At 46.2% G+C, this 26,175-nt stretch overlaps 2 protein-coding genes across 2 annotated transcripts; both read right to left on the reverse strand.

The window, feature by feature from the left end:
• Positions 1-869: 869 nt before the first annotated feature.
• LOC103639653 (uncharacterized) lies at positions 870-1,732 on the reverse strand. The gene is made up of 3 exons (XM_020544286.2): positions 1,481-1,732; positions 1,165-1,407; positions 870-1,089 (listed from the first exon to the last, which is right to left on the reverse strand). Exons 1-3 carry the CDS (start codon positions 1,609-1,611, stop codon positions 972-974), a joined length of 492 nt encoding a protein of 163 aa, XP_020399875.1. The 5' UTR covers positions 1,612-1,732; the 3' UTR covers positions 870-971.
• A 4,941-nt stretch (positions 1,733-6,673) lies between these two features.
• Positions 6,674-10,613, reverse strand: LOC103629098 (NF-X1-type zinc finger protein NFXL1). Its single transcript, XM_008650302.3, has one exon. It carries the CDS (start codon positions 10,282-10,284, stop codon positions 6,973-6,975), a length of 3,312 nt encoding a protein of 1,103 aa, XP_008648524.1. The 5' UTR covers positions 10,285-10,613; the 3' UTR covers positions 6,674-6,972.
• Between the last annotated feature and the right edge of the window lie 15,562 nt (positions 10,614-26,175).

Genomic DNA, 26,175 nt, shown 5'->3' on the forward strand with positions numbered 1-26,175 from the left:
CCAAACAAGAGGTATGTGATTCCTCCGTGGTTGATTCCCGCTCGGCGGAACCAAACGTAAACAAAATTGCACGGGCTTGCTTTTCGCCTAGGAAACCACATCGACCCTTTTTCCATTCCTTCCCCGCTGTGGGGGCGGGGCGCTAGCTGCTGAATTGTAGTGGTCCAGGGAGGCTAGCTCATTGGCAATTGTGAGCGGCGAGCGAAGCTTTGAAACAAATGGAGAAAATTGGAATTCTGCCATTATCAAACTACGGATTCGCTCGAATGCCATTATGAGAACACGCTTCGTTATTACGCCATTTTCAAACACTGGATTACAGATAAAATGCCATTTAGGGGGTTATTTGATAAAGTATCAACTAATTGGACTATTTTACCCCTAAAGTAAACTGCAGTCGCTCGTTCTCTGTCTCCAGTCGCGCAAAACACTTCATTCTCTCTGTTCTCCTCCTCTCGCTCCTTCTCTCTGTTCTGGAGCACGCACGCCTGGGCAAGACGCACGCACGCCTGGGCTGCAGCACGCACAAGGCAAGGCAAGCTCCTTATCTCCTCTCTGTTCTCTCAGCCCTTATCTCCTCCTCTCATCCTCTCCCACGGCAAGCACAAGGCAAGGTCCTGCACGCACCAGGCAAGCTCCAGCACGCAAGCTCCAGCACGCACGCACCAGGGCAAGCTCCAGAAATTCAAAACTGAATGAACAGCGAGGGGCAGGGAAACATCAGAGTGAAAAAGTAGTCGATCTTAACTTAATGAACACAGTTTAAGAAATTCAGAACACAGTTTCCCATTCTTAACTGAATGAACACAGTTTCAGAAAGAACACAATTTATCTGATAGCATAACAAGGTTTAAAATAACTACGATATCCATCCAAATATAGTTCATCTGATAGCATAACAAGGTTCACTTCTAACACTAGCTTACTAAAATCTTAGATAACATAGAAATCAGCAGGTTATTACAATCTTGTCACATTTTCTTCAGCTTCCTTGGTGTGAGCTTCTTCACTAGCATCTTCTTAGGAGTTGTAGTCTTGGGAGGTGACTGGATATCAATCTGTCCATCTCCCAGTAGCATAGCAAGCCGACTGAAAAAAATAAAGACCAGTAATTTAATGAGACAACAACGACTTGATGCAACATAATCGTAATGATATGTTTACCTCCTAGTGACTCTGATTGGGCTGTCCTGTAAAATAGACTCCCTTGTTGGTGTAACCGGAAGAGAAACTTCGAGTTGGACATCAGCTTCAGTTTGGACAGCACCATGATCTTGAACAGTTTCAAGTTCGACATTAGCTTCACCTTGGACAGCACCTTGACCTTGGACACTTTGTTGAAGTCGAGTTTTGGGGATTTTGGCATTATCCCCATACTTTGTTCTATTCATGCGAGGCTTTCTCTTCCTACAAGTTGGACAGCACAGTTAGATACAAATATAACAGTGCACATGTTCAAATTAGACATTTCATCACTTACCTTTTCTTTGTTCCGTTCAATGGGCACTTGTAGCTAGTTTCACTGTGACCTAATTCTCCACATCTTTTGCACTTTCTTTTGCCTCTAATCATCTTCCTTTTCCCCTTCTCAGATTGGTTTGAACCCTCCATGTCAGCTTCTAGTACTGCATTCTTGTCAGCTTCCTTGCCTTTCTCTGTAGCTACTTTTTCCCCTTTGCTATTCCCACCTTCCAAACAACTCTTAATTCTTAGTTTCTTATACCTTCCTTTACCTCTCTTGTCAAGTGGTGCAGCAACCGCATATGGCAGATTCACTGTTTGCCATCGAGACTTATCAGGTAGTGGTTCAATTATTCTCTTATATGCATTTTTGAACCTTTGTACAGAGTAGAATTCATGCACAAAATCTTCCAATTCGACATCCACACTCTCCTGTGCTGTAATCAAAGCCAATGCATGTGGACAAGGTTTGCCGGTGTGCTGCCACTCTAGGCATGTACACTCATGCAAATATGACTTCACTACATGTCTGTTGTGAGTGTTTGTGCTGTCCTCAACCTGTGCAGAGAAAAAACCAGCCTTTGTCACTGATAGATGCCCTAGGCCTCTGGTCCTTGCCTTCAATTGTTGTAAAACAGCAGGTAAGATCTTCCCATTAAGTTTATCTCCAATTCTTCTCCTTTTCTCCCACAACACCATTATCATCTCCCTACACTTGTCTGCAAGCTCAACAACTGGAAGGTCCTTCCAATCTTTAATCCAGTTGTTGAAGACTTCAGCTAGATTGTTGGTGACATAATCACACTTGATGGCAGGATTAAACTGACTCCTCCTCCATTTCAGCTTGTGGTAAGTATCTAGCCATTTCTTTACATCTGGGGAAGCTTCCACAACTTGATTGTAAAAGAATTGTGAAACTTCTGGCCTATATGCCCTAGCTGTAGGGTACATCTTAGAGAATATGTCACCTCCAAACCTCTTAACAAAATTCTGCATTAGATGCCTAAAGCATTCTCTTTGGTCAGCCTGAGGGAAAACAAGTTTTACTGCATTTTCTAACCCTTTGCATGCATCTGTACATACAGCAAGCAATGGAAGATCTCCTATTGCCTTTTTCAGTTGGCTCATGAACCATACCCAATTATCATCAGTTTCACCATCTATGAATCCAAATGCAAGTGGATACATCCAGTTATGACCATCAATAGCCGTGGCTGCAGCCATATGCCCATTCCATCTTCCATTGAGGGCAGTTGAGTCTATGCTGAGGTATGGTCTGCAACCTTCTAAAAATCCTTGAATGCAAGGGGCTAATGCACAAAAAAATCTGTGGAAATAAATCTTGCCATCTACCTCCTTAATGTCAATCTCAATGACACTCCCCGGAGAACGACTCAACACCTCTGCCCTCCAATTGAAAAGCATTTGAAAACTCTCTTCCCAACTGCCATGTAACTCTTTTATCGCCAATTGCCTCCCCTTCCAAACCGTGTCATAATGAATTTCACACTTATATTTTTCTTCCAACCTTTTCCGCAGCTCCTTCGGACCCATGTTAGACTCCTTCTTGAGGAGATGGATAACCTTTGACGCTACCCAAGCGCTAGTAGGGGTCGTGGTTTTCCTTCTAGCACTGGAAGTACAAGTGTGTTCCTCAATTAAGACAGTGACCTGCAATAATAAACCTCAGTTAGTAACAACAAAGATGGCAAGGGCACAACATAGATTAGTAAGAACAAGTCTATACCATAACACTATTCCCAGATTGTTGCCTACGTCCCACAATATGCCAAGGGCAACCTTCTCCTTTGCAATTACCAATAAATCGACTTGGATCAGTTTTATATATTTCTAGCTCAAACTCTTCATTGATCGCAAACTGTCTCACAGCTAGCCTGAAGTCACGCATGCTGGGGTACACTGTTCCAATATCCATACAAGGCTTGTCTGGGTCATGCAACATCACTCTCTCATCTGGAATTTCATCATCAACAGGAATGGCTGCATCAATAGTTTCATTCTCACTATAACTTCTATTGACATCACCCTCTTGCATCTTGAAAGCTTCACCAGCCTTCTCAGCAGCTTCATCCTCAGCTCTCAAACCAATCAACTCATACATTCTGTCATCGTCAACAATTTCTATCCTACCTTCCTCATCTTGCCTCTCAACAATTTGAAGTGCGTCCCAGTCAATACCAACCTTTGGATGACCACTAGGATGTACTACCAATGCTAAGCTAGGCGGAAGCTCATCGTCAAAACTGAAAATAAAAAATAAAAATGTACAATCATACTACTTCATTCGATTTCTATAAAATTTATTAAATGTAGAATCATACCCGTACATAGAATCATTCCAGCTGTAATCCATCTAGCCAACTGTTGGTGACCAATAATGTGAGATCTCCGCTGCTGCTAACTCAAATCAGAACAAACCCTAAAGTCTAAAGCCTAAATCCTAAAGCCTAAAACCCGTATGCATACCTGGAGCTCGCCGAGGGGAACAGGCCGCCGAGGGTCGCCGTGGGGAGTCCGGATGGCGTGCTGGAGCTCGCCGTGGGGAGCCCGGCCGGCGTGCTGGAGCTCGCCGTGGGCGGCGTGCTGGAGCCGAGATCTCGCTGGAGCCCGGGCGGCGTGCTGTGCGATGCAGAGAGCAGAGAGGAGGTCCCGGCCGGCGTGCTGGAGCTCGCCGCTGCTGCGTGCTGCAGCCCAGGCGTGCGGCCTCGCCGCTGCTGCGTGCTCTTGCCCAGGCGTGCGTGCTCCAGAACAGAGAGAAGGAGCGAGAGGAGGAGAACAGAGAGAATGAAGTGTTTTGCGCGACTGGAGACAGAGAACGAGCGACTGCAGTTTACTTTAGGGGTAAAATAGTCCAATTAGTTGATACTTTATCAAATAACCCCCTAAATGGCATTTTATCTGTAATCCAGTGTTTGAAAATGGCGTAATAACGAAGCGTGTTCTCATAATGGCATTCGAGCGAATCCGTAGTTTGATAATGGCAGAATTCCAATTTTCTCGAAACAAATGACCCACCACGAGTGAGCGGAGCTTTGAAACGAGCGGCCGCTGCTGCTGCGTACTCTACTTCTCTCCAGCAGTTAATCTCCATCAGTTAATACATACGAGTGTTAAGACCCTTGTGATCCAATTCCTATCCTACTACTTCTCCGCCGTAGATTCTTATAACAGATCTCATTGGCAACACCAGAGGATCTATAATGTTGCCATCCATTCAACTTCATGTAGCTCAACATGACCCAACGCTACCAAGGGCAATGTACAACCCACGGGATACGGGATCGTCTGCAAAAGCCTTCGAATCCAACATTCTGACAGCTAGAGTGACAAGCCATACATCATATATTTATCATCCATTGCCTTTGACTTGCCCTTTGCAGCAAGAGCAGCCCTTTTTAGCTGCCTTTTGTACCAGTGGACGCTTTGGCATTTCTTGTACATTATCGTCATTTTCCTCCCTCTCTTTGAGGTGATACCCCTACCTTTTACGTGCCTCCTTCAGCCCTTCGTTGTATATTTTCCACTTCGGCTCTTCACGGCAGATTTTCCAAACATCCTTAAGCACAAAGGGTCCTAGCTTTTCTTATCTCTGATGAAGCCAGTTGGATATCAGACATGGCAAAAATGCAGGTGAATCTTATTCTTATGTAATTAGGGATGGCAATTTTATCCGTGAGTTCGGATATCCGACCCGTCGGGTACGGGTTTAGGCACGAAATTTAACCCGTGGGTCTTACCCGAACTCGACCCGTAATTAAATCGGGTCGGGTATGGATTTGATTTCTTACCCGCGGGTACCCGACGGATATCCGAAAATAGTGATTTTAGATTTTCGACCTACCAGTACACTAGCTAACCGTCCATCCTCGACAGCTCATCCTACTGCCTCCTGATGCTTCTGATCTAGTTCTAGTACTAATGCCAATACGTTTGGTAAAGTGTCAGTACGTAGTACTAGTGCTAGCTAGTACAAGTACTCAAGCTAGGAGAGTGTTAATACACCAGACGACTGTGCTAGCTACTCTCTGATCCTGGCGATTTGTAAGTTTATTACCAAAAAAGTAGCAACACACATCTAGGGCTATATTTGCACGACTGCATTGTGCAACAACATTATGTGCCTTCGGTGATCATGGTGATATGCGACGCTCAGAACTGCACTAGACTTCATTTAGAGAGAATGCACCAAGCTGCTATACCCGATGGGTACCCGATATCCACCCGATACCCGATGGGTACGGACACGGGTACAAAATTTTACCCGTGGGCATAGACATGGGCGGAAATGGATAACCCCAGCGGGTATGATCGCGGGCGGGTATTTACTCTACCCGATCCGAACCCGACGCGTTGCCATCCCTATATGTAATTTCCATATACAAAATGTTTATGTAACATCTCGATGCTCCCTCCATGCTAAGACATAACTAATTCAGCTACTAAGTTAGATGCTTGCTTATGTTTTCTCAGCTAGTAAGTTGCAGATTTTTTACTTGTGTTTTCTCAGATCTGAATAACCTGGCTTAAGTGCTAATTCAGCTCACCTGCTTTTATGTCAGGGTTGCACATGAGGAATACATACGAATCAATCTTATGCGTATACAATTGCAATAACAAATCCTGAACATTATTGAAACAAGAATTTACCAAGCTGAATCCCAAGACGGAGAAGTTGGACTACCACCACAGCCAGGTTTTCACCGAGCAGGAGATGGAGACGGAGAGAATAGAAAACCAGGTTGATTTGTAACAAAGGCTCATAGGATGATTGAAATTGATGGAGAAATGAACTAATTTCCTCATCAATCCTCCTGTGATCCCTGGTCACCAAATCGGTCATCAGATTGTAGGAGCAAGGATATCGGACAGGCTAAAATCTCCTTGATATTTAAAATTAATAGAAAGGCTCCGTGGAGGAAGAGGCACCGGTGAAGCCGCCGTGGCTGGTGACGCTGGTGTAGCCTAGTCTGCAATCAATTTGGGACGAACAAGCAGCGCCAGATACAGCAATGGAGGAAGCCGCTGTCGTTGCTACCAGCCACAACGACAGATGCCTAACAGACGCAAAACATGCATATCATTTCTCCAGCTTTTCTCACGCAGGTCAGCACACAAGACCCAAACCCATGTGACCCAGATACTCTCACAACTAATTTTAAGCGAGTAACACAAGATAACCATCGAAACCTAATAACCAATAATAAAAGATAGAAACCTTATGGTAATACTATAATTTCTTCAGAATTCCACAGAAGGCCTGCCAAAATAAGCAGCGGTCTTGCAGAGATTCATTTGCCGGCACATTCGCCTCTGTAACAAAATCAGCACTTATGACTCAACAGTCTACCGGTAAATCACCAAACTACTTTAAAATGTGCAAGAACATAAAGGCTCGATACCAACATGGCATCAGTACCTACGAAGCAGAGCAAACTATAACCAGATTCCAGAACAATGAAAAACATCTGGACCCAACTACCCGATGCCACCTCATTCACAAGCTTCTTCCCAGTCGTCGACCTCTACATCCGGCTGCAGCTTGGTCACCGATGGCCCAGCATTCCCAGTGTTTGATACTGTGCTGTGCACATCTGTGCCCGGAGCAGGCTTCCGCTCGTTGCCTGAACCAGAGCTTGCAGCAGCGTCTGATTCCAGAACATTCCATCGGTTTGTAGTCCCCATGACTTGAGAGGCAGTGTTGACGCCTCTCCATCCTGGTGCTGGAGCATGACCAGCAACACCAGACCAGTCTCCGGAGGGCAGATCAGGCTCAGCAGAAGCAGGCTTCTTCCATGGATTGTTCCTAGCGGCGAACCCCCCATCCTTCTGCTCTCCAATCCAAACATTGCCTGAAGATGCCTGAGCGCTGCTTGGCATAAACATCGCAGCGCCCTGGTAAGCAGACCCATAATCCAGCCGCCTCAGTGCTGTTGCTGCTCTAGCTGGATCATTGAATACAGCTATGGCATTCTTGTCATTCAGCCAGACCAACTCACATTCACCACCAAACCTTAGGACTAGAGCATTGACATCAGCATCCCGTGGCAGGTCAAGCATGGCGACGACCAGCCTCGGATCCATGTCAACAAGTGGATCAAAGTAAGGATGGGCAGCTGTAGCAGGTACACCAGCCTTGGATCCCAGGATGCGAGCAGGCGGTTTTGATTTGGATGTGACATGGATGGTAACAAAGCACCTAGGCTCCCGACAAGCCGACTGAACAGAAAGCTTCCACCGGCCTGCAATTAGACTGATAGCATCTCTCTTGTCCTTCATCATGGGGCAAAAGACATGCAGTTTCAGATTGCTTGAAGAACTGCCTCTCACCTTGCCAAGTACAAGGAACTTACACCTGTCTTCTATGGCCAGCACCCACTTTGGTTCACGCCGGAACAAGTCAGAAACCAAATCCGATGAACTTGAATTCTCACCAAAATGTAATGCATCCAAATTGGGTGGAGTGATGTCAAATGCTTCAGCAAGAACCCTCTTTTTCTCCATCTTTGCACACTCCTCATCACAAGAAAGCTTCCTCTGCCCAAGAGGTACCCTCCCATTTGATTCCACTGACTGAAGAGGCATCGGCAGCTTCTGTATGATGGAGACTTTAAACATATTATCACCCATGGAGGATCCACCAGCACCACAGGGAACAGTTGCAGTGATTCGGCCACAAGAACAGGTAATAGGCACAGAAAATTCACATCTCAAATCTGGGCATGGGGACGATGGGTGGCATGAGGCAGTGCATGTATGCTTGCATTCTCTCCTCACGGCGCCACATACCTGTCCACAAGAAGCCTTGCCACCAGAGCTTGAGCTAGCATCGCCATTTGCAGGTGTCTGATCACAAGGGGGAGGATGGCAAGGCCTGTTGCAAGCATGGATTCCACATTGGCGATTCTTCCCACATGGTTGGGTGCACCTGATATCCTTCGATCCGCAAGGGATATTCCTCAGCATCACATGTCCCCCAATGCATTCTCTCATTACTGGCACGATACAAGGCGAACAGTCCCCAAAATGGCATGAATGTGAGGCAAGATGTCCACAAGGCTGGGGAACTGAGCACTGATGTGGACAAGATGGTGTTGGTGTTCCACAAGGCAGAGGTGGTGGGAGAGAAGTTCTGCCACAGGCACACGTGAGATCAGTGAATATAGTCTCCAAGCAGGGTGGGCAATGACCACTGTGGCAGAGTAGCTGGCATAAATGCTGCCCACACCGGAGCTTCTTGCCACATGGTATCTGGCAGAGATGAGGATCCCAGTTGCCACCTTCAAGCTGCGCAACATTCCTAGACAGTGGACAACAGAGCTCACTGCACCGATGCCTCCCACATTTCTTCTTGCGGCCACAAGGCTTGTTGCAGCGGAACTCTTCCATTGAGACCTTGTAGCACTCCACCATCTGACCTGATGAGCCACAACGACACTTCTGCTCAACGAGCACCAAACAAGGTGGGCATTCTCCCTCATGGCAATTGACCTTGCACCTATGCACCCCACATGGCAGTTTCTTATCGCATATCTTGTCGCAGGTGGGAATTGCGTCCAAGCAGCTCGCCCTCCTCTCCTGCAGCCTGGTCTTGCCGCAATGGCATGTACGGACCTTGCCTGGCATGAGCTCACACTCCCCACAAGGCCCTGGGTGGCACATATCCTTGCAAGCATGGTTCCCACAGGCAAGCGTGCGGCCACACACCTCGTTGCAAGAAAACACCCCGTCCTCCTCAGACAGCTTCCCCTTTACCATCATATCTCCACATTGCAGTGTCTCATTCTTCTTCCCGCAGAAGCACCGTGCAGAAATGGGAACAGCGCAATCCCCGCAAGAACCAGTGTGGCAAACCTTCTCGCAGCGATGCCTTTTGCAAGGCAGCAGCTGTTCACAAGGGCGGCCACAGGTAACAGGCGTGCTCCGGTCCGCACACCGCCGCCCGATGATCTCCTTCCCGCAGGGGCAAGGTCGATTCGGAGCAAATGCTTTGCATGGCGGGCACGGGCCCGGATGGCACTGAAGGACGCAGACGTGCGGGCACCTGGTGGCGTCAACATCCTCACCCTTGGCGCAAAGGGGTTCCGCCCTCTCGAGGGGCTTGGAGCAGGGCTCGCCGCAGGAGTGGGGTGTGAGGAAATGGTCGTTGGGGGGATCTCTCTGGCGCCCGCAGAAGCAGGTGTAGGCGAGGTCGCGGGCCAGGGTGGCGTACACGGACTGACACCCCGGGCAGCGCCAGGAGAGGGAGGCGGGGTCTGCTGCCGGGGATGCGTCGGCGGCGGAGGCCGGGGAGCGCACCCACTTGCGGATGCAAGGGAGGTGGAATATGGAGAAACAGCTGCCGCAGGACCAGATGGGCGCCGACCGCCGCACCATGTCGTAGCAGATCATGCACTCCACCGCGCCGCGGGCGAGCTTGTCCTGGATCTCCTGCACCAGCTGCGGCACCGCCCCATCGCCCCGAGTCTCCACCGCCGCAGGCGCCGGTGCGTGCTCACGGGCAGGGGCAGGCGGCGCGGGAGCCGGCCTCTCCGGCGGCGGACCGCGGCGACGGTGTCCTGCGTTGTCGTTTTGCTCCTGAGGCGCGGCGGGGCGGTGATTCTGGTTGTTGCCGTGGTTGGAACGGCGCGAGCGGCGGCGGGGCGGGCGGGCCTCCGGGGCTGAGCTAGGGAGGGGCAAAATCGGGCCGGCGGCGGCGGGGCCCGCGGCGGAGCCGGGGGAAGAGGCGGCGGGGCGGGCTCGCCACACACGGGAGGCGGTGGCCACGGGTCCACCTCCGCGGCGGCGATCGGTGGAGGGCTGCATACGGCGGCGGGAGGGGAGGAGTAACCCTAGGGTTGCGGCGCCGCCCGCCGTCGGGTCTGGGTTAGCGGTGGGGTATGGAAGAGTGTTGGTGAAGGGGGTGGAGTGCGGTGGGGGTGGGGGGAATGGATACAGCGGCGGAGGAGGATAGTGGTGGTGAGTAACGGGAGGGGTGGGAGGGTATTTGATTGGGAGGAGCCTTGGAGAGGACGGCGATCCGGCGAGGGGGATGGGGGAAGAGGAAGGAGAGAGGAGGCCTGGTTCTGTCCGCGGATGGTTCGAGATGACGAGGTGTATGGTGCGATACGATCGGGTCGGTTCAGTTCTGCGGCGGTGACGTCACCACGTGTGTATTACTCCCGGCCTCCGGCCTCCGGCGTTGCTGTGGTACCGATAGATCGGGACATCGTCAATTGTCAACTAAAACTCAAAAAAGAAAAAAAAAAGGTGTTGTAAAAAAAATCGATTCGTACAGAGAAACCAAAAAGTGTGGAGATATATATTGCACTTCGTTCCTTCTTAAATATTTAATAATATAGGTTTGAACACGAAATTTAAAAAGAAATCAAAAGCGCTAATGGGTGGAAAGAGAGAAGTAAAGATGAAGATCTAATGAGAATATAAAATATTAGAAAAAATTAAAATTAAGATTAAATATTTTAAAACAAACTTTAAATTGTAAAATATGAATTATTTAAAAATATGGGGAGTATGCCTACACTCTCATTCTGCCAGACGCATACTCCCACTTTTGTTTTTCGTTTCAGAAAAGCTGTTTTTGTTCTGTCATAGTCAAAGCAGGAAACTTGGGCGCCACGGACATGGAGGCATCTCGGAAAACCGGATCCGTACGTTACTTTTATTCTGGTCGTGCCCCTCGGGGTGCTCCACACCACTTCCAACGAGAATCAATTTCACTAACGCCCCGTTTGAATTATTGGAATTGAATTTCATTCTAATAATAGTAATTTATGCATATATCAATTAAGCTAATTTATTTTTATACAAAATATATTTATATACTATTATTAGCAAGATGTCGGAGATATTTATGTGCTATATTTTTACTATAGAGGAGTGAGACAAAGAGTGTCACTTAAGTTATAGAGTAGAAACAAATTCTACTACTGTATAAAATCATTTCCCATCTCCCAACCCATGAATTTGAGATAGACTAATATCTGAACTTTGGAAAGCGGTGGAATGTCAAATTCCAAACTAAATAAGTTATTTTATTTAGTGAATTCCAATTCCTCTAAAATGAAGGGATCCAAACGCCCCGTAAGCATTTTCAGTTTTAATTTAATCAAAAAATTACATTTTCAGTTTTAATTTAATAAAAAAATTAGAATAATATATGTGACGACATGTATTTATATATGTGTATCACTACTCATCACATAAGTAGTAATCAACAGTAAAATATACATAAATGCTAAGAATAAAGTGTATCCTACAGAGGGACCGATGCTCAAGGCATTAGTGGCTCTATTCACATGAGACATCTCGTGTGTATGTTCGATGTAGTCGTACGCAGTCAACACAGACATATGTACGCAGTGCAGTCCCTCGAACGGCGCCGACGACGAGGAACTTTATCAGTGCTGGTCGAGCGGACGAAGCGAGCAGACGCGAGTACGCTCTCCAAAAACCTGATCGCTCGCACACCATGCAAGTGTCTCTCTGCGGACGGCGGTTTCGGAGGCCTGCTCTCCCACACTCTCTGTGCTCGTAGAAGGTGAGATGAGAATGGATGTGTGCAACACGTCTGAGACTGTACAAGCGTATTATGCTATCAAGCTAGAAGCAGCTTCCCTTCCTCGTATATATATACACGCGCAGACGGAGGCCAACGGACAGTAATGGTCGCCATCAGAGCTACTTTAACGTACGACAGTATGGACGGTCATCACACTAGACAAAATGTGCAATCGTTAGGAAAGATTATTCGGACCAAGGTCCGATCTACCACGGCCCAGCCCGACAGGCGGCGCGCGCACGTGTGGCAGTGCTTCACCCTTTTCTCAGCTTCTCAATAGATGCACCAACGGTCCACCTATTTAAATGGAATGAATTGTCCCTTAAACTTCCGATATGGTACTTAAGTACTAGTACACCATAGCATTACAGTGGGCCTATAACATTGACTATTATTGAATATTAATATGGGTCAGGCCCACATTAAATCAACAATCCCCACCACATGCTAAGTCACACTAAAATGCTCTCATCATCTCAAACGTTTGATATACTGGTGTTTCGATGGAGACTGTTATGTTGAACATTTACTTAGAATCTAGACTACACTTGACCATAACTGCACAATAGACTAGGCCTTGAATTGGCAGTTTTGCGTGGAATAAGTTTCATCTAAACTCTTTACCAGTATTAGGTTGCCGAGCGCATCCCTTCTGATTGGAGCATATAAGTCAAACTTCATAGCCTTTCATGGGTATCTAGAGACCACCCAGATCTCATAAACTGTGACTAGCAGTTAATCCATATAGGTATGTTCCTCTAAAGATGTTCTGTAGGGCAACATCTTTGCTTCACAAAGCCACTTGGAACATATTAAGGTGTAAACACCATCCTACCTTATAGTAAAGAAAGATGTGCATCTAAAATGAACCTTATGAAGGGTCTTTCCTCTCAGACTACCACTAGCTTGTTTCACCATTCTAATTCACGGGATCTCCGATCACATAGAACATGTTACTACTATGATAAACTTTAGGTAGGTCTCAGGTACATCTCACTCGATGCACTATCTATCACACTACATGATAGCCCCTTAGTAAATTGATCTGCCAGATTTTTAGACGTATGGACATAGTCCAACGCTATTACTCCGGAGTTTCTCAATTTCCTGATAGATTTTAAACACCTCTTTATGTGCCTTGTCGACTTCATATTTTCCTTAGAACTGTTTATCTTGATTATCACAGTCTGATTATCACATTTCATAGAAATAGTCGGCACAGGTTTTTCAACCACCGGTAAATCCATAAGGAGTTCACGAAGCCACTCAGCCTCAGCTGAAGCGGTATCTAATGTTGTGAGTTCTGCTTCCATAGTCGACCTTGATAAGATGATCTGCTTGCAAGACTTCCATGAAACAACACCACCTCCAAGTGAAAACACATATCCACTTGTGGCATATATCTCATCAGCATCAGATATCCAATTTGCCTCACAATAACCCTCCAGGACTATTGGGTACCCGGTATAATGGATGCCTAAACTCATAGTACCTTTTAGATAGCGCAGAACTCTCTCAAGAGCATGCCAGTGATTATCTCCCGAATTTGAAACACACCGGCTAAGTTTGCTCACAATAAACGAGATGTCAGGCCTTGTAGCGCTAGCTAAGTACATGAGTGAACCAATTATTTGGGAATATCTCAATTGATCCCTAGATATCCTTCGATTTTTCTTCAAAAGCTTACTAGGATCATACGGTGTTGGAGCAGGTTCACATTCGCTATAACCAAAGCGACTCAAAACATTTTCCACATAATGGGATTGCACCAGTGTGATCCCACCATTGCCTTCTCTCAGTAGCTTAATGTTAAGAATAACATTAGCTTCTCCAAAATCTTTCATTTCAAAATTATTGGACAAAAAGTCTTTTGTGTCTTTGATCACATCAAGACTCGTCCCCAATATTAGAATGTCATCAACATACAGGCATAAAATTACTCCCTCGCCCCCACCATACCGATAGTATACACATTTGTCTGCTTCGTTCACAACAAAGCCAACAGATGTCAAAGTTCTATCGAACTTTTCATGACATTGCTTAGGTGCTTGTTTTAGGCCATATAAAGATTTCAATAACTTAAACTACATGCCTTCTTGACCGTTTGCTACAAACCCAGCTGGCTGCTCCATGTAGATTTCCTCATCTAGCTCTCCATTTAGAAATGTTGTCTTAACATCCATTTGATGGACGAGAAGACCATGAGAGGCAGCCAGAGAAACTAGCACACGAATTGTGGTCAATCAGGCCACAGGTGAATAAGTATCAAAGAAATCCTCACCTTCTTTCCGTGAATAGCCTTTAATTACAAGTCTCGCCTTGTACCTTTCCATAGTACCATCAGGCCTAAGCTTTTTGTTGAACACCCATTGTAACACCCTAGGTGTTACCCAGAGCCCTGGCTCAATACATGCACTTATGGTCTATTATCACATGTGTTTAAGTGGGGGAGAAGGGGCACCAAAACCCTAGAAATCATAGATTGTTTAAGGAATGATCATGACAACAGAAATACCCAAGATTTTCATACATCTTCACCTTGGAGAAAAAGAGGCTCAAACCCTAGACCCCCCCTCTTGAGCCATTAGACCCCCAAACACTGGATTAATGGAAAGGATAAGCAAATGAACATTTCATGACTTAAACCCTTTACCAAAGTTGAAGTACATTAATATATCTACAAGAAATAGTAAAGAAGGTATTCCAAAAAGGTCCCACAAAATGCTCAAATTCAGCCCCCAAGAGAAGAACACCCTAGGGCAACCAATTTTTATCTAAGTCAAAAACCAGCCTTCTTCCAAAGATCATAGATGTTCACCTAGTTGCTGGCGCCAAATCCATGGGGTCTAATTGACAAAAGGGAGCCAAATTACCTAAGGAACACACTGGAAAAGTTTGAATCGAAGCCAAGACCTTTTGACATGGTTTGACACAAGTTTTATCTCGGGTTGAACAGTGCCGACAACACTGACTTGGCGCCTCCACATCTCCCAAGCCAGGGCATATCTTCCCTTGGAACTCACATGAACTAGGTAGCCCTAGGTGCAGGGAAGAGATCTCACCACAGTCTTATGGCGAGATTCGCACGTATGGCTGCTCAGCAAGGGCTAGAACACGGGCAGAAGGAAATGGCCACGTGTTCGACGTGTCCTAGCGACGCCAGAGCACACCCCGGCGCTCGGCCCCGCGCGTGCTGCGCCGCGCCAAGCGAGACCCCGTGCCTGTGCCCGCGCCCGCGCCTATAAAGCTGACCAAGGCCTTGACCGTACACCTCCGCTCGCTCTCAACCCCGTCGGAGCGCCAGTTCACCGGCGATCGCTCTGCGCACGGCGTGCCAGCAGCCGCCTGAGACCCAACCACCGTAGACCGGCCACCCTAGCCTTTCCCCGCCCCGTCCGACCCTCAGGATAGCCTCTGCGGGCCTCGGTGAAGCTTCCAGAGCCAGGAATCGAACTATACCTCACCGGAGACACCAGATCGACCTCACCAGACTTCACCCGACCGCCAGCGTACGTAGACCGAGCTCCACGGTGAGTCTTTCTTCGATTCCTTGCACGGGTAGCATCCTTTGCACCCCATGAAGCTCCTTGTGCCCTTGGATTGAACTCTACCGCCGTGAGTAGGCCGGAGCGCACGCCGCCGACGAGCCCGCCCGCCTGTGCACGTGGCCTGACCGATTCCAGCCATCACCGTCGACGAGCCGTACCTCGATGTGACCGCCAGGACTTCCCGGAGCTAACCCCGCCCTTCGCCGGACCTTCCTCGCCACCGGTAAGCCACGCCGCCCTGTTTACTTCCGCGGTTACTGTTTCAAAGAGGGGAGGGATCTCGGGGAGAAAGAAGAAGAAGTCGGGGGGTTTGAATAGTCAGAGACTCTGGTGAATATTTCTGCAGGGGCATAAGTTAAAGAATTGGTTTAGGAAAAGCCTAGGGGTCTCGGTGTAAACTGGTTTTTATAAAACCTTTTAAACATTAGTCATTTAAATGTAAACAGAGCTTGTAAAATTCATAACTTCGGTTTTATTCAACCAAGTTTGGTCAAACCAATTTTGCTAGGTTCTAAATAATATGAACTACTTAGGAAAAATACCAAACACCCTATGTATTGCAGGAAATTTTAAAGTTTTGGTTTAAATAGTAAACTGACCAAAAGCTAAATAAAGAAGGGAAAAATAGCTACACTTTTAGACTAGGGTTAAGAAAAATTAGAGAAGTACTTAACCACTACCTAGCCTGTTTAAAAATAATAAACTCCTCAGTACACCAGATTAGGGAAGGGTTTACCATTTAAACTCATTTTGACTCAAAGTTAAAGAAAATAGAAAAGGGAGTTTAAAGTAAGAACCAGGGGACAACCACATTTTTGCTAGCTCACTTATTTAACATAGTGTGGGGACGGATATCCCCCGAGTCCACTAGAAGGATAAAAGACCTCATGAAAGGCCTGTGGGCCCAATAATTCGTAAGGTCACCACTTTGTGGGCCGAGGGAGGAGCACCCGCTAAAGTAGGTTGACACAAGATTGGATTGACACAGGCCCAGACGGCCCGATGAGTTTGAATGGCAACCGCAACAGGGACCCGACCTTCCCGCGCAGGGGCCTCATACATCGGAACAGAACGGGGATAGGTCGACAGAATTGTAGGAAGATAGACTCAGTCGGTTCACTATTATTTAGGCACACGTTGTTATCATATCCACATGTAACGCCCCACAGTCGAGTATATAAGGCCTAGGGGCACCCCCTCAAAAGCATCTCACTACTTAGCCATTGAAAGGGAATTATGCTTACACCTATTTCCTAATTTATTTTGGTGGTTGAATTGCCCAACACAAATAATTCGACTAACTAGTTTGCTCTAGTGCATAAGTTATACAGGTGCAAAAGGTTCACACTTAGCTAATAAAAAGACCAAGAAATGGGTTCAACAAAGAGAGCAAGGGATAACCGAAGCTAGCCCTAGTCTGGCGCACCGGACTGTCCGGTGTGCCACCGGACAGTGTCCGGTGCACCAGGGGACTTCACGCTGAACTCCTCACCTTCGGGAAAATCCAGAGGCGCTCCGCTATAATTCACCGGACTGTCCGGTGTACACCGGACAGTGTCCGGTGCCCCAGGGGAGAGCGACTCTGGAACTCGCCAGCTTCGAGAATTCACTCCGCTATAATTCACCGGATATGTCCGGTGTGCATCGGACTGTCCGGTGAGTCAGCGGAGCAACAGCTACTTCGCGCCAACGGTCACCTGGAGAAGCATTAAATGCGCGCCAGAGCGCGCAGAAGTCAGGCACGCGCGAAGTGGCGCACCGGACACTCTACAGTGCATGTCCAGTGTGCCACCGGACATCCAGGCGGGCCCAGAAGTCAGAGCTCCAACGGTCGGAACCCAATGACCTGGTGACGTGGCTGGCGCACCGGACACTGTCCGGTGCACCATGCGACAGACAGCCCCACCAAACGGCTAGTTTGGTGGTTGGAGCTATAAATACCCCCAACCACCCCACATTCAAGACATCCAAGTTTTCCCACTTCAACTACTTACAAGAGCTCTAGCATTCAATTCTAGACACACCCAAGTGATCAAATCCTCTCCAAACTCCACACAACGCCCTAGTGATTAGTGAGAGAGATTTGCTTGTGTTCTTTCGAGCTCTTGTGCTTGGATTGCTTTCTTCTTTCTTTGATTCTTCATTACGATCAAACACACTTGTAATTGAGGCAAGAGACACCAACCTTGTGGTGGTCCTTGTGGGAACTTTGTGTTCCAAGCATTTGAGAAGAGAAAGCTCACTCGGTCCGAGGGACTATTTGAGAGAGGGAAAGGGTTGAAAGAGACCCGGTGTTTGTGACCACCTCAACGGGGAGTAGGTTTGCGAGAACCGAACCTCGGTAAAACAAATCCACGTGCCTCACTCCTTATTCGCTTGCGATTTGTTTTGCACCCTCTCTCGCGGACTCGATTATATTTCTAACGCTAACCCGACTTGTAGTTGTGATTATTTTTGAGAATTTCAATTTCGCCCTATTCACCCCCTCTAGGCGACTTTCAATTGGTATCAGAGCCTGGTGCTTCATTAGAGCCTAACCGCTCGAAGTGATGTCGGGAGATCACGCCAAGAAGGAGATGGAGACCGGCGAAAAGCCCACTACAAGCAACGAGAAAGCTCTATCGGGAGAGTCCCGCAACAAGGAGAAGAAGAAGGAGAAGAAGACTTCTTCCCACAAGTCGCATCGGAGTGGCGACAAGATAAAAAATGAGGAAGGTGGTCTACTACGAGACCGACACTTCATCACCTTCCACCTCCGGCTCCGACGCGCCCTCCATAACTTCTAAGCGCCATGAGCGCAAGAAGTTTAGTAAGATCCCCCTACAATATCCTCGTACTTCTAGACATACTCCATTACTTTTCGTTCTGTTAGGCAAACCGCCAACCTTTGACGGTGAAGATTATGCTAGGTGGAGTGATTTAATGAAATTTCATCTAACCTCACTCCACAAAAGTATATGGAATGTTGTTGAGTTTGGAGCACAGGTACCATCCGTAGGGGATGAGGATTATGATGAGGATGAGGTGGCCCAAATCGAGCACTTCAACTCCCAAGCCACAACCATACTCCTCGCCTCTCTAAGTAGGGAGGATTACAACAAGGTGCAAGGACTAAAAAGCGCCAAGGAAGTTTGGGACGTGCTCAAGACGGCGCACGAGGGTGATGAACTCACCAAGATCATCAAGCGGGAAACGATCGAGGGGGAGCTCAGTCACTTCCGTCTTCGCCAAGGGGAGGACCACAAGATATGTACAACCGGCTCAAGACCTTAGTGAATCAAGTGCGCAACCTCGGGAGCAAGAAATGGGATGACCACGAGGTGGTTAAGGTTATTTTGAGATCACTTATATTCCTTAACCCTACTCAAGTACAATTAATTCGTGGTAACCCAAGATATACACTAATGACCCCCGAGGAAGTAATCGGGAATTTTGTGAGCTTTGAATTTATGATCAAGGGCTCACGGAAGATCAACGAGCTTGACGGTCCCTCCACGTCCGAAGCTCAACCGGTTGCATTCAAGGCGACGGAGGAGAAGAAGGAGGAATCTACACCAAGTAGACAACCAATCAACGACTCCAAGCTCGACAATGAGGAAATGGCGCTCGTCATCAAAGCTTTCGCCAAATCCTCAAGCAAAGGAGGGGGAAAGATTACAAGCCCCGCTCCAAGAAGGTTTGCTACAAGTGTGGTAAGCCCGGTCACTTTATTGCAAAATGTTCTATTTCTAGTGACAGTGACAGGGGCGACGACAAGAAGGGGAGAAGAAAGGAGAAGAAGAAGTACTACAAGAAGAAGGACGGCGATGCCCATGTTTGTCGTGAGTGGGACTCCGACGAAAGCTCTAGCGACTCCTCCGACGACGAGGACGCCGCCAACATCGCCGTCACCAAGGGACTTCTCTTCCCCAACGTCGGCCACAAGTGCCTCATGGCAAAGGACGGCAAAAAAAATAAGAAGGTTAAATCTAAATCCTCCACTAGATATGAATCCTCTAGTGATGAAAATGCTAGTGATGAGGAAGATAACTTGCGCACTCTTTTTGCCAACCTAAACATGCAACAAAAAGAAAAATTAAATGAATTAATTAGTGCTATCCATGAAAAGGATGATCTCTTGGACTCTCAAGAGGACTTCCTTATTAAAGAAAACAAAAAGCATGTTAAGGTTAAGAATGCTTACGCTCTAGAAGTAGAAAAATGTGAAAAATTATCTAGTGAGCTAAGCACTTGCCATGAGACTATAGAAAAACCTTAGAAATGAGAATTCTAATTTGTTAACTAAGGTTGATTCTATTGCTTGTAACGTTTCAATTCCCAATCTTAGAAATGATAATGATGATTTGCTTGCTAAGATTGAAGAATTAAACATTTCTCTTGCTAGCCTTAGAGATGAAAATGAAAAATTACTTGCTAAGGCTAAAGATTTTGATATTTGCAATGCTACTATTTCCGATCTTAGAGATAAAAATGATATATTGCGTTCTAAGATTGTTGAACTAAAATCTTGCAAACCATCTACATCTACCGTTGAGCACACTACCATTTGCACTAGATGTAGAGATGTTAACATTGATGCTATACATGATCACATGGCTTTAATTAAACAACAAAATGATCATATAGCAAAATTAGATGCTAAAATTGCCGAGCATGACTTAGAAAATGAAAAATTTAAATTTGCTAGAAGCATGCTCTATAGAGGGAGACGCCCTGGCATTAAGGATGGCATTGGCTTCCAAAAGGGAGACAATGTCAAAATTAATGCCCCTCCTAAGAAGTTATCTAATTTTGTTAAGGGCAAGGCTCCCATGCCTCATGATAACGAGGGTTACATTTTGTACCCTGCCGACTATCCTGAGAGCAAAATTAGGAGAATTCATTCTAGGAAGTCTCACTCTGGCCCTAACCATGCTTTCATGTATAAGGGTGAGACATCTAGCTCTAGGCAACCAACCCGTTCTAAGTTGCCTAAGAAGAAAACTCCTAGTGCATCAAATGAACATAACTTTTCATTTAAAACCTTTGATGCATCTTATGTTTTAACTAACAAATCCGGCAAGGTAGTTGCCAAATATGTTGGGGGCAAGCACAAGGGGTCAAAAACTTGTGTTTGGGTACCGAAATTTCTTGTTTCTAATGCCAAAGGACCCAAAACCATTTGGGTACCTAAAGTCAAGAACTAAACATGTTTTGTAGGTTTATGCATCCGGGGGGCTCAAGTTGGATTATCGACAGCGGGTGCACAAACCACATGACAGGGGAGAAGAAGATGTTCTCCTCCTACGAGAAAAACCAAGATCCCCAACGAGCTATCACATTCGGGGATGGAAATCAAGGTTTGGTCAAAGGATTGGGTAAAATTGCTATATCCCCTGACCATTCTATTTCCAATGTTTTTCTTGTAGATTCTTTAGATTACAATTTGCTTTCCGTATCTCAATTATGTCAAATGGGCTACAACTGTCTTTTTACTGATATAGGTGTCACTGTCTTTAGAAGAAGTGATGATTCAATAGCATTTAAGGGAGTGTTAGAGGGTCAGCTATACTTGGTAGATTTTGATAGAGCTAAACTCGACACTTGCTTAATTGCTAAGACTAACATGGGTTGGCTCTGGCACCGCCGACTAGCCCATGTTGGGATGAAGAATCTTCATAAGCTTCTAAAGGGAGAACACATTTTAGGATTAACAAATGTTCATTTTGAGAAAGACAGGATTTGTAGCGCTTGCCAAGCAGGGAAGCAAGTTGGCACTCATCATCCACACAAGAACATAATGACGACCGACAGGCCACTGGAGCTCCTACACATGGATCTATTCGGCCTGATTGCTTACATAAGCATCGGCGGGAGTAAGTACTGTCTAGTTATTGTGGATGATTATTCTCGCTTCACTTGGGTGTTCTTTTTGCAGGAAAAATCTCATACCCAAGAAACATTAAAGGGATTCTTAAGACGGGCTCAAAATGAGTTCGGCTTAAGGATTAAGAAAATTAGAAGCGACAACGGGACGGAGTTCAAGAACTCACAAATTGAAGGCTTCCTTGAGGAGGAGGGCATCAAGCATGAGTTCTTTTCTCCCTACACGCCTCAACAAAATGGTGTAGTGGAGAGGAAGAATCGAACTCTATTGGACATGGCTAGAACCATGCTTGATGAGTACAAGACTTCGGATCGGTTTTGGGCCGAGGCGGTCAACACCGCCTGCTACGCCATCAACCGGTTATATCTACACCGAATCCTCAAGAAGACATCTTACGAACTCCTAACTGGTAAAAAGCCCAATATTTCATATTTTAGAGTCTTTGGTAGCAAATGCTTTATACTTGTTAAAAGAGGTAGAAAAACTAAATTTGCTCCTAAGACTGTAGAAGGCTTTTTACTAGGATATGATTCAAACACAAGGGCATATAGAGTCTTTAACAAGTCCACTGGACAAGTTGACATTTCTTGTGACGTTGTGTTTGATGAGACTAACGGCTCTCAAGTAGAGCAAGTTGATCTTGATGAGATAGGTGAAGAGGCTCCGTGCATCGCTCTAAGGAACATGTCCATTAGGGATGTGTGTCCTAAAGAATCCGAAGAGCCTCCAAATGCACAAAATCAACCATCCTCCTCCACGCAAGCATCTCCACCAACTCAAAATGAGGATGAGGCTCAAATTGATGAAGAAGAAGATCAAGCAAATGAGCCACCTCAAAATGACGGCAATGATCAAGGGGGAGATGCAAATGATCAAGACAAGAAGGATGAAGAACAAAGACCGCCACACCCAAGAGTCCACCAAGCAATCCAACGAGATCACCCCATCGACACCATCCTCGGCGACATTCATAAGGGGGTAACCACTAGATCTCGTGTTGCACATTTTTGTGAGCATTACTCTTTTGTTTCCTCTATTGAGCCACACAGGGTAGAGGAAGCACTTCAAGATTCGGATTGGGTGGTGGCGATGCAAGAGGAGCTCAACAACTTCACTAGGAATGAGGTATGGCATTTGGTTCCACGTCCTAATCAAAATGTTGTAGGAACCAAGTGGGTCTTCCGCAACAAGCAAGACGAGCATGGTGTGGTGACAAGGAACAAATCTCGACTTGTGGCCAAAGGATACTCCCAAGTCGAAGGTTTGGATTTCGGTGAAACCTATGCACCCATAGCTAGGCTTGAGTCAATTCGTATATTATTGGCCTATGCTACTTACCATGGCTTCAAGCTCTATCAAATGGACGTGAAAAGCGCCTTCCTCAATGGACCAATCAAGGAAGAGGTCTATGTTGAGCAACCTCCCGGCTTTGAAGATAGTGAGTACCCTAACCATGTTTATAAACTCTCTAAGGCGCTTTATGGGCTCAAGCAAGCCCCAAGAGCATGGTATGAATGCCTTAGAGATTTCCTTATCACTAATGGATTCAAAGTCGGAAAGGCCGATCCTACACTCTTCACTAAAACTCTTGAAAATGACTTGTTTGTATGCCAAATTTATGTTGATGATATTATATTTGGGTCTACTAACGAGTCTACATGTGAAGAATTTAGTAGGATCATGACACAAAAATTCGAGATGTCTATGATGGGGGAGTTGAAGTATTTCTTAGGATTTCAAGTGAAGCAACTCCAAGAGGGCACCTTCCTAAGCCAAACGAAGTATACTCAAGATATTCTAAGCAAGTTTGGGATGAAGGATGCCAAACCCATCAAGACACCCATGGGAACCAATGGGCATCTCGACCTCGACGAAGGAGGTAAATCCGTCGATCAAAAGGTATACCGGTCGATGATAGGATCTTTACTCTATTTATGTGCATCTCGACCGAATATTATGCTTTCCGTATGCATGTGTGCAAGATTCCAAGCCGACCCTAAGGAAGCTCACCTTACGGCTGTAAAACGAATCTTGAGATATCTAGTTTATACTCCTAAGTTTGGGCTTTGGTATCCTAGGGGATCCACATTTGATTTGATTGGTTAGGGATGCCGATTGGGCAGGGTGTAAAATTAACAGAAAGAGCACATCGGGGACTTGCCAGTTCTTGGGAAGATCCTTGGTGTCTTGGGCTTCAAAGAAGCAAAATTCGGTCGCTCTTTCTACCGCCGAAGCCGAGTACATTGTCGCAGGCCATTGTTGCGCGCAACTACTTTGGATGAGGCAAACTCTTAGGGACTATGGTTACAAATTAACCAAAGTTCCTCTTCTATGTGATAATGAGAGTGCAATCCGCATGGCGGATAATCCCGTTGAGCATAGCCGCACTAAACACATAGCCATTCGGTATCACTTTTTAAGGGATCACCAACAAAAGGGAGATATCGAGATTTCATACATTAATTCTAAAGATCAATTAGCCGATATCTTTACCAAGCCTCTTGATGAACAAACTTTTAACAAACTTAGGCATGAGCTCAATATTCTTGATTCTAGAAACTTCTTTTGTTGATTTGCACACCTAGCTCATTTATATACCTTTGATCATGTCTCTTTCATTTACTATGACTAATGTGTTCTCAAGTCTATTTCAAACCAAGTCATAGGTGTATTGAAAGGGAATTGGAGTCTTCGGCGAAGACAAAGGCTTCCACTTCGCAACTCATCCTTCGCCATCACTCCGAGCAACTCTCCATCTTTGGGGAGAGATCACTCTTCTACTTTGGTATAATCTTAACTCATTTATTTATGACCAAAAGGGAAGAAAGTAATTCTAAGGGATCTAATGACTCCGTTTTTGGCGATTCATGCCAAAGGGGGAGAAAGTATTAGCCCAAAGCAAAAGGACCGCACCACCACCTAATTTTAAACAGAGTTTTTCAATTGGTATGATTCTCAATTGATAAATTTCAAATTGGTATCTTATTGTGCTCAAAAGGGGGAGAAAAGTAGTATTTCAAAATTGATATGACAAAACCCTCTTAAACACTAAGAGGAGAATTTCATTTAGGAGGAGTTTTGTTTAGTCAAAGGAAAAGCATTTGAAACAAGGGGAGAAAATTTCAAATCTTGAAAATGCTTCGCAAAATCTTATTCATTTACCTTTGACTATTTGAAAAGGATTTACAAAAGAATTTGCAAAAACAAAACATGTGGTGCAAGCGTGGTCCAAAATGTTAAAAATGAAGAAACAATCCATGCATATCTTATAAGTATTTATATTGGCTCAATTCCAAGCAACCTTTGCACTTACATTATGCAAACTAGTTCAATTATGCACTTCTACATTTGCTTTGGTTTGTGTTGGCATCAATCACTAAAAAGGGGGACATTGAAAGGGAATTAGGCTTACACCTATTTCCTAATTTATTTTGGTGGTTGAATTGCCCAACACAAATAATTGGACTAACTAGTTTGCTCTAGTGCATAAGTTATACAGGTGCAAACGGTTCACACTTAGCCAATAAAAAGACCAAGAAATGGGTTCAACAAAGAGAGCAAGGGATAACCGAAGGCAGCCCTAGTCTGGCGCACCGGACAGTGTCCGGTGCACCAGGGGACTTCACGCTGAACTCCTCACCTTCGGGAAAATCCAGAGGCGCTCCGCTATATTTCACCGGACTTACCGGTGTACACCGGACAGTGTCCGGTGCCCCAGGGGAGAGCGACTCTGGAACTCGCCAGCTTCAGGAATTCACTCCGCTATAATTCACTGGACATGTCCGGTGTGCACCGGACTGTCCGGTGAGTCAGCGGAGCAACGACTACTTCGCGCCAACGGTCACCTGGAGAAGCATTAAATGCGCGCCAGAGCGCGCAGAAGTCAGGCACGCGTGAAGTGGCGCACCGGACACTCTACAGTGCATGTCCGGTGTGCCACCGGACATCCAGGCGGGCCCAGAAGTCAGAGCTCCAACGGTCGGAACCCAACGGCCTGGTGACGTGGCTGGCGCACCGGACACTGTCCGGTGTGCACCGGACTGTCCGGTGCACCATGCGACAGACAGCCCCACCAAACGGCTAGTTTGGTGGTTGGAGCTATAAATACCCCCAACCACCCCACATTCAAGACATCCAAGTTTTCCCACTTCAACTACTTACAAGAGCTCTAGCATTCAATTCTAGACACACCCAAGTGATCAAATCCTCTCCAAACTCCACACAACGCCCTAGTGATTAGTGAGAGAGATTTGCTTGTGTTCTTTCGAGCTCTTGTGCTTGGATTGCTTTCTCCTTTCTTTGATTCTTCATTACGATCAAACACACTTGTAATTGAGGCAAGAGACACCAATCTTGTGGTGGTCCTTGTGGGAACTTTGTGTTCCAAGCATTTGAGAAGAGAAAGCTCACTCGGTCCGAGGGACCGTTTGAGAGAGGGAAAGGGTTGAAAGAGACTCGGTCTTTGTGACCACCTCAACGGGGAGTAGGTTTGCGAGAACCGAACCTCGGTAAAACAAATCCACGTGCCTCACTCCTTATTCGCTTGCGATTTGTTTTGCACCCTCTCTCGCGGACTCGATTATATTTCTAACGCTAACCCGGCTTGTAGTTGTGATTATTTTTGAGAATTTCAGTTTCGCCTTATTCACCCCCCCTCTAGGCGACTTTCAGCCATCCACCCAGTTCTCTAACATCCTCGGTACTAGAGAACCTCCTTGTAA

This window comes from Zea mays, chromosome 9 (assembly GCF_902167145.1).
Source record: "Zea mays cultivar B73 chromosome 9, Zm-B73-REFERENCE-NAM-5.0, whole genome shotgun sequence".
NCBI classification, from domain to species: Eukaryota; Viridiplantae; Streptophyta; class Magnoliopsida; order Poales; family Poaceae; genus Zea; species Zea mays.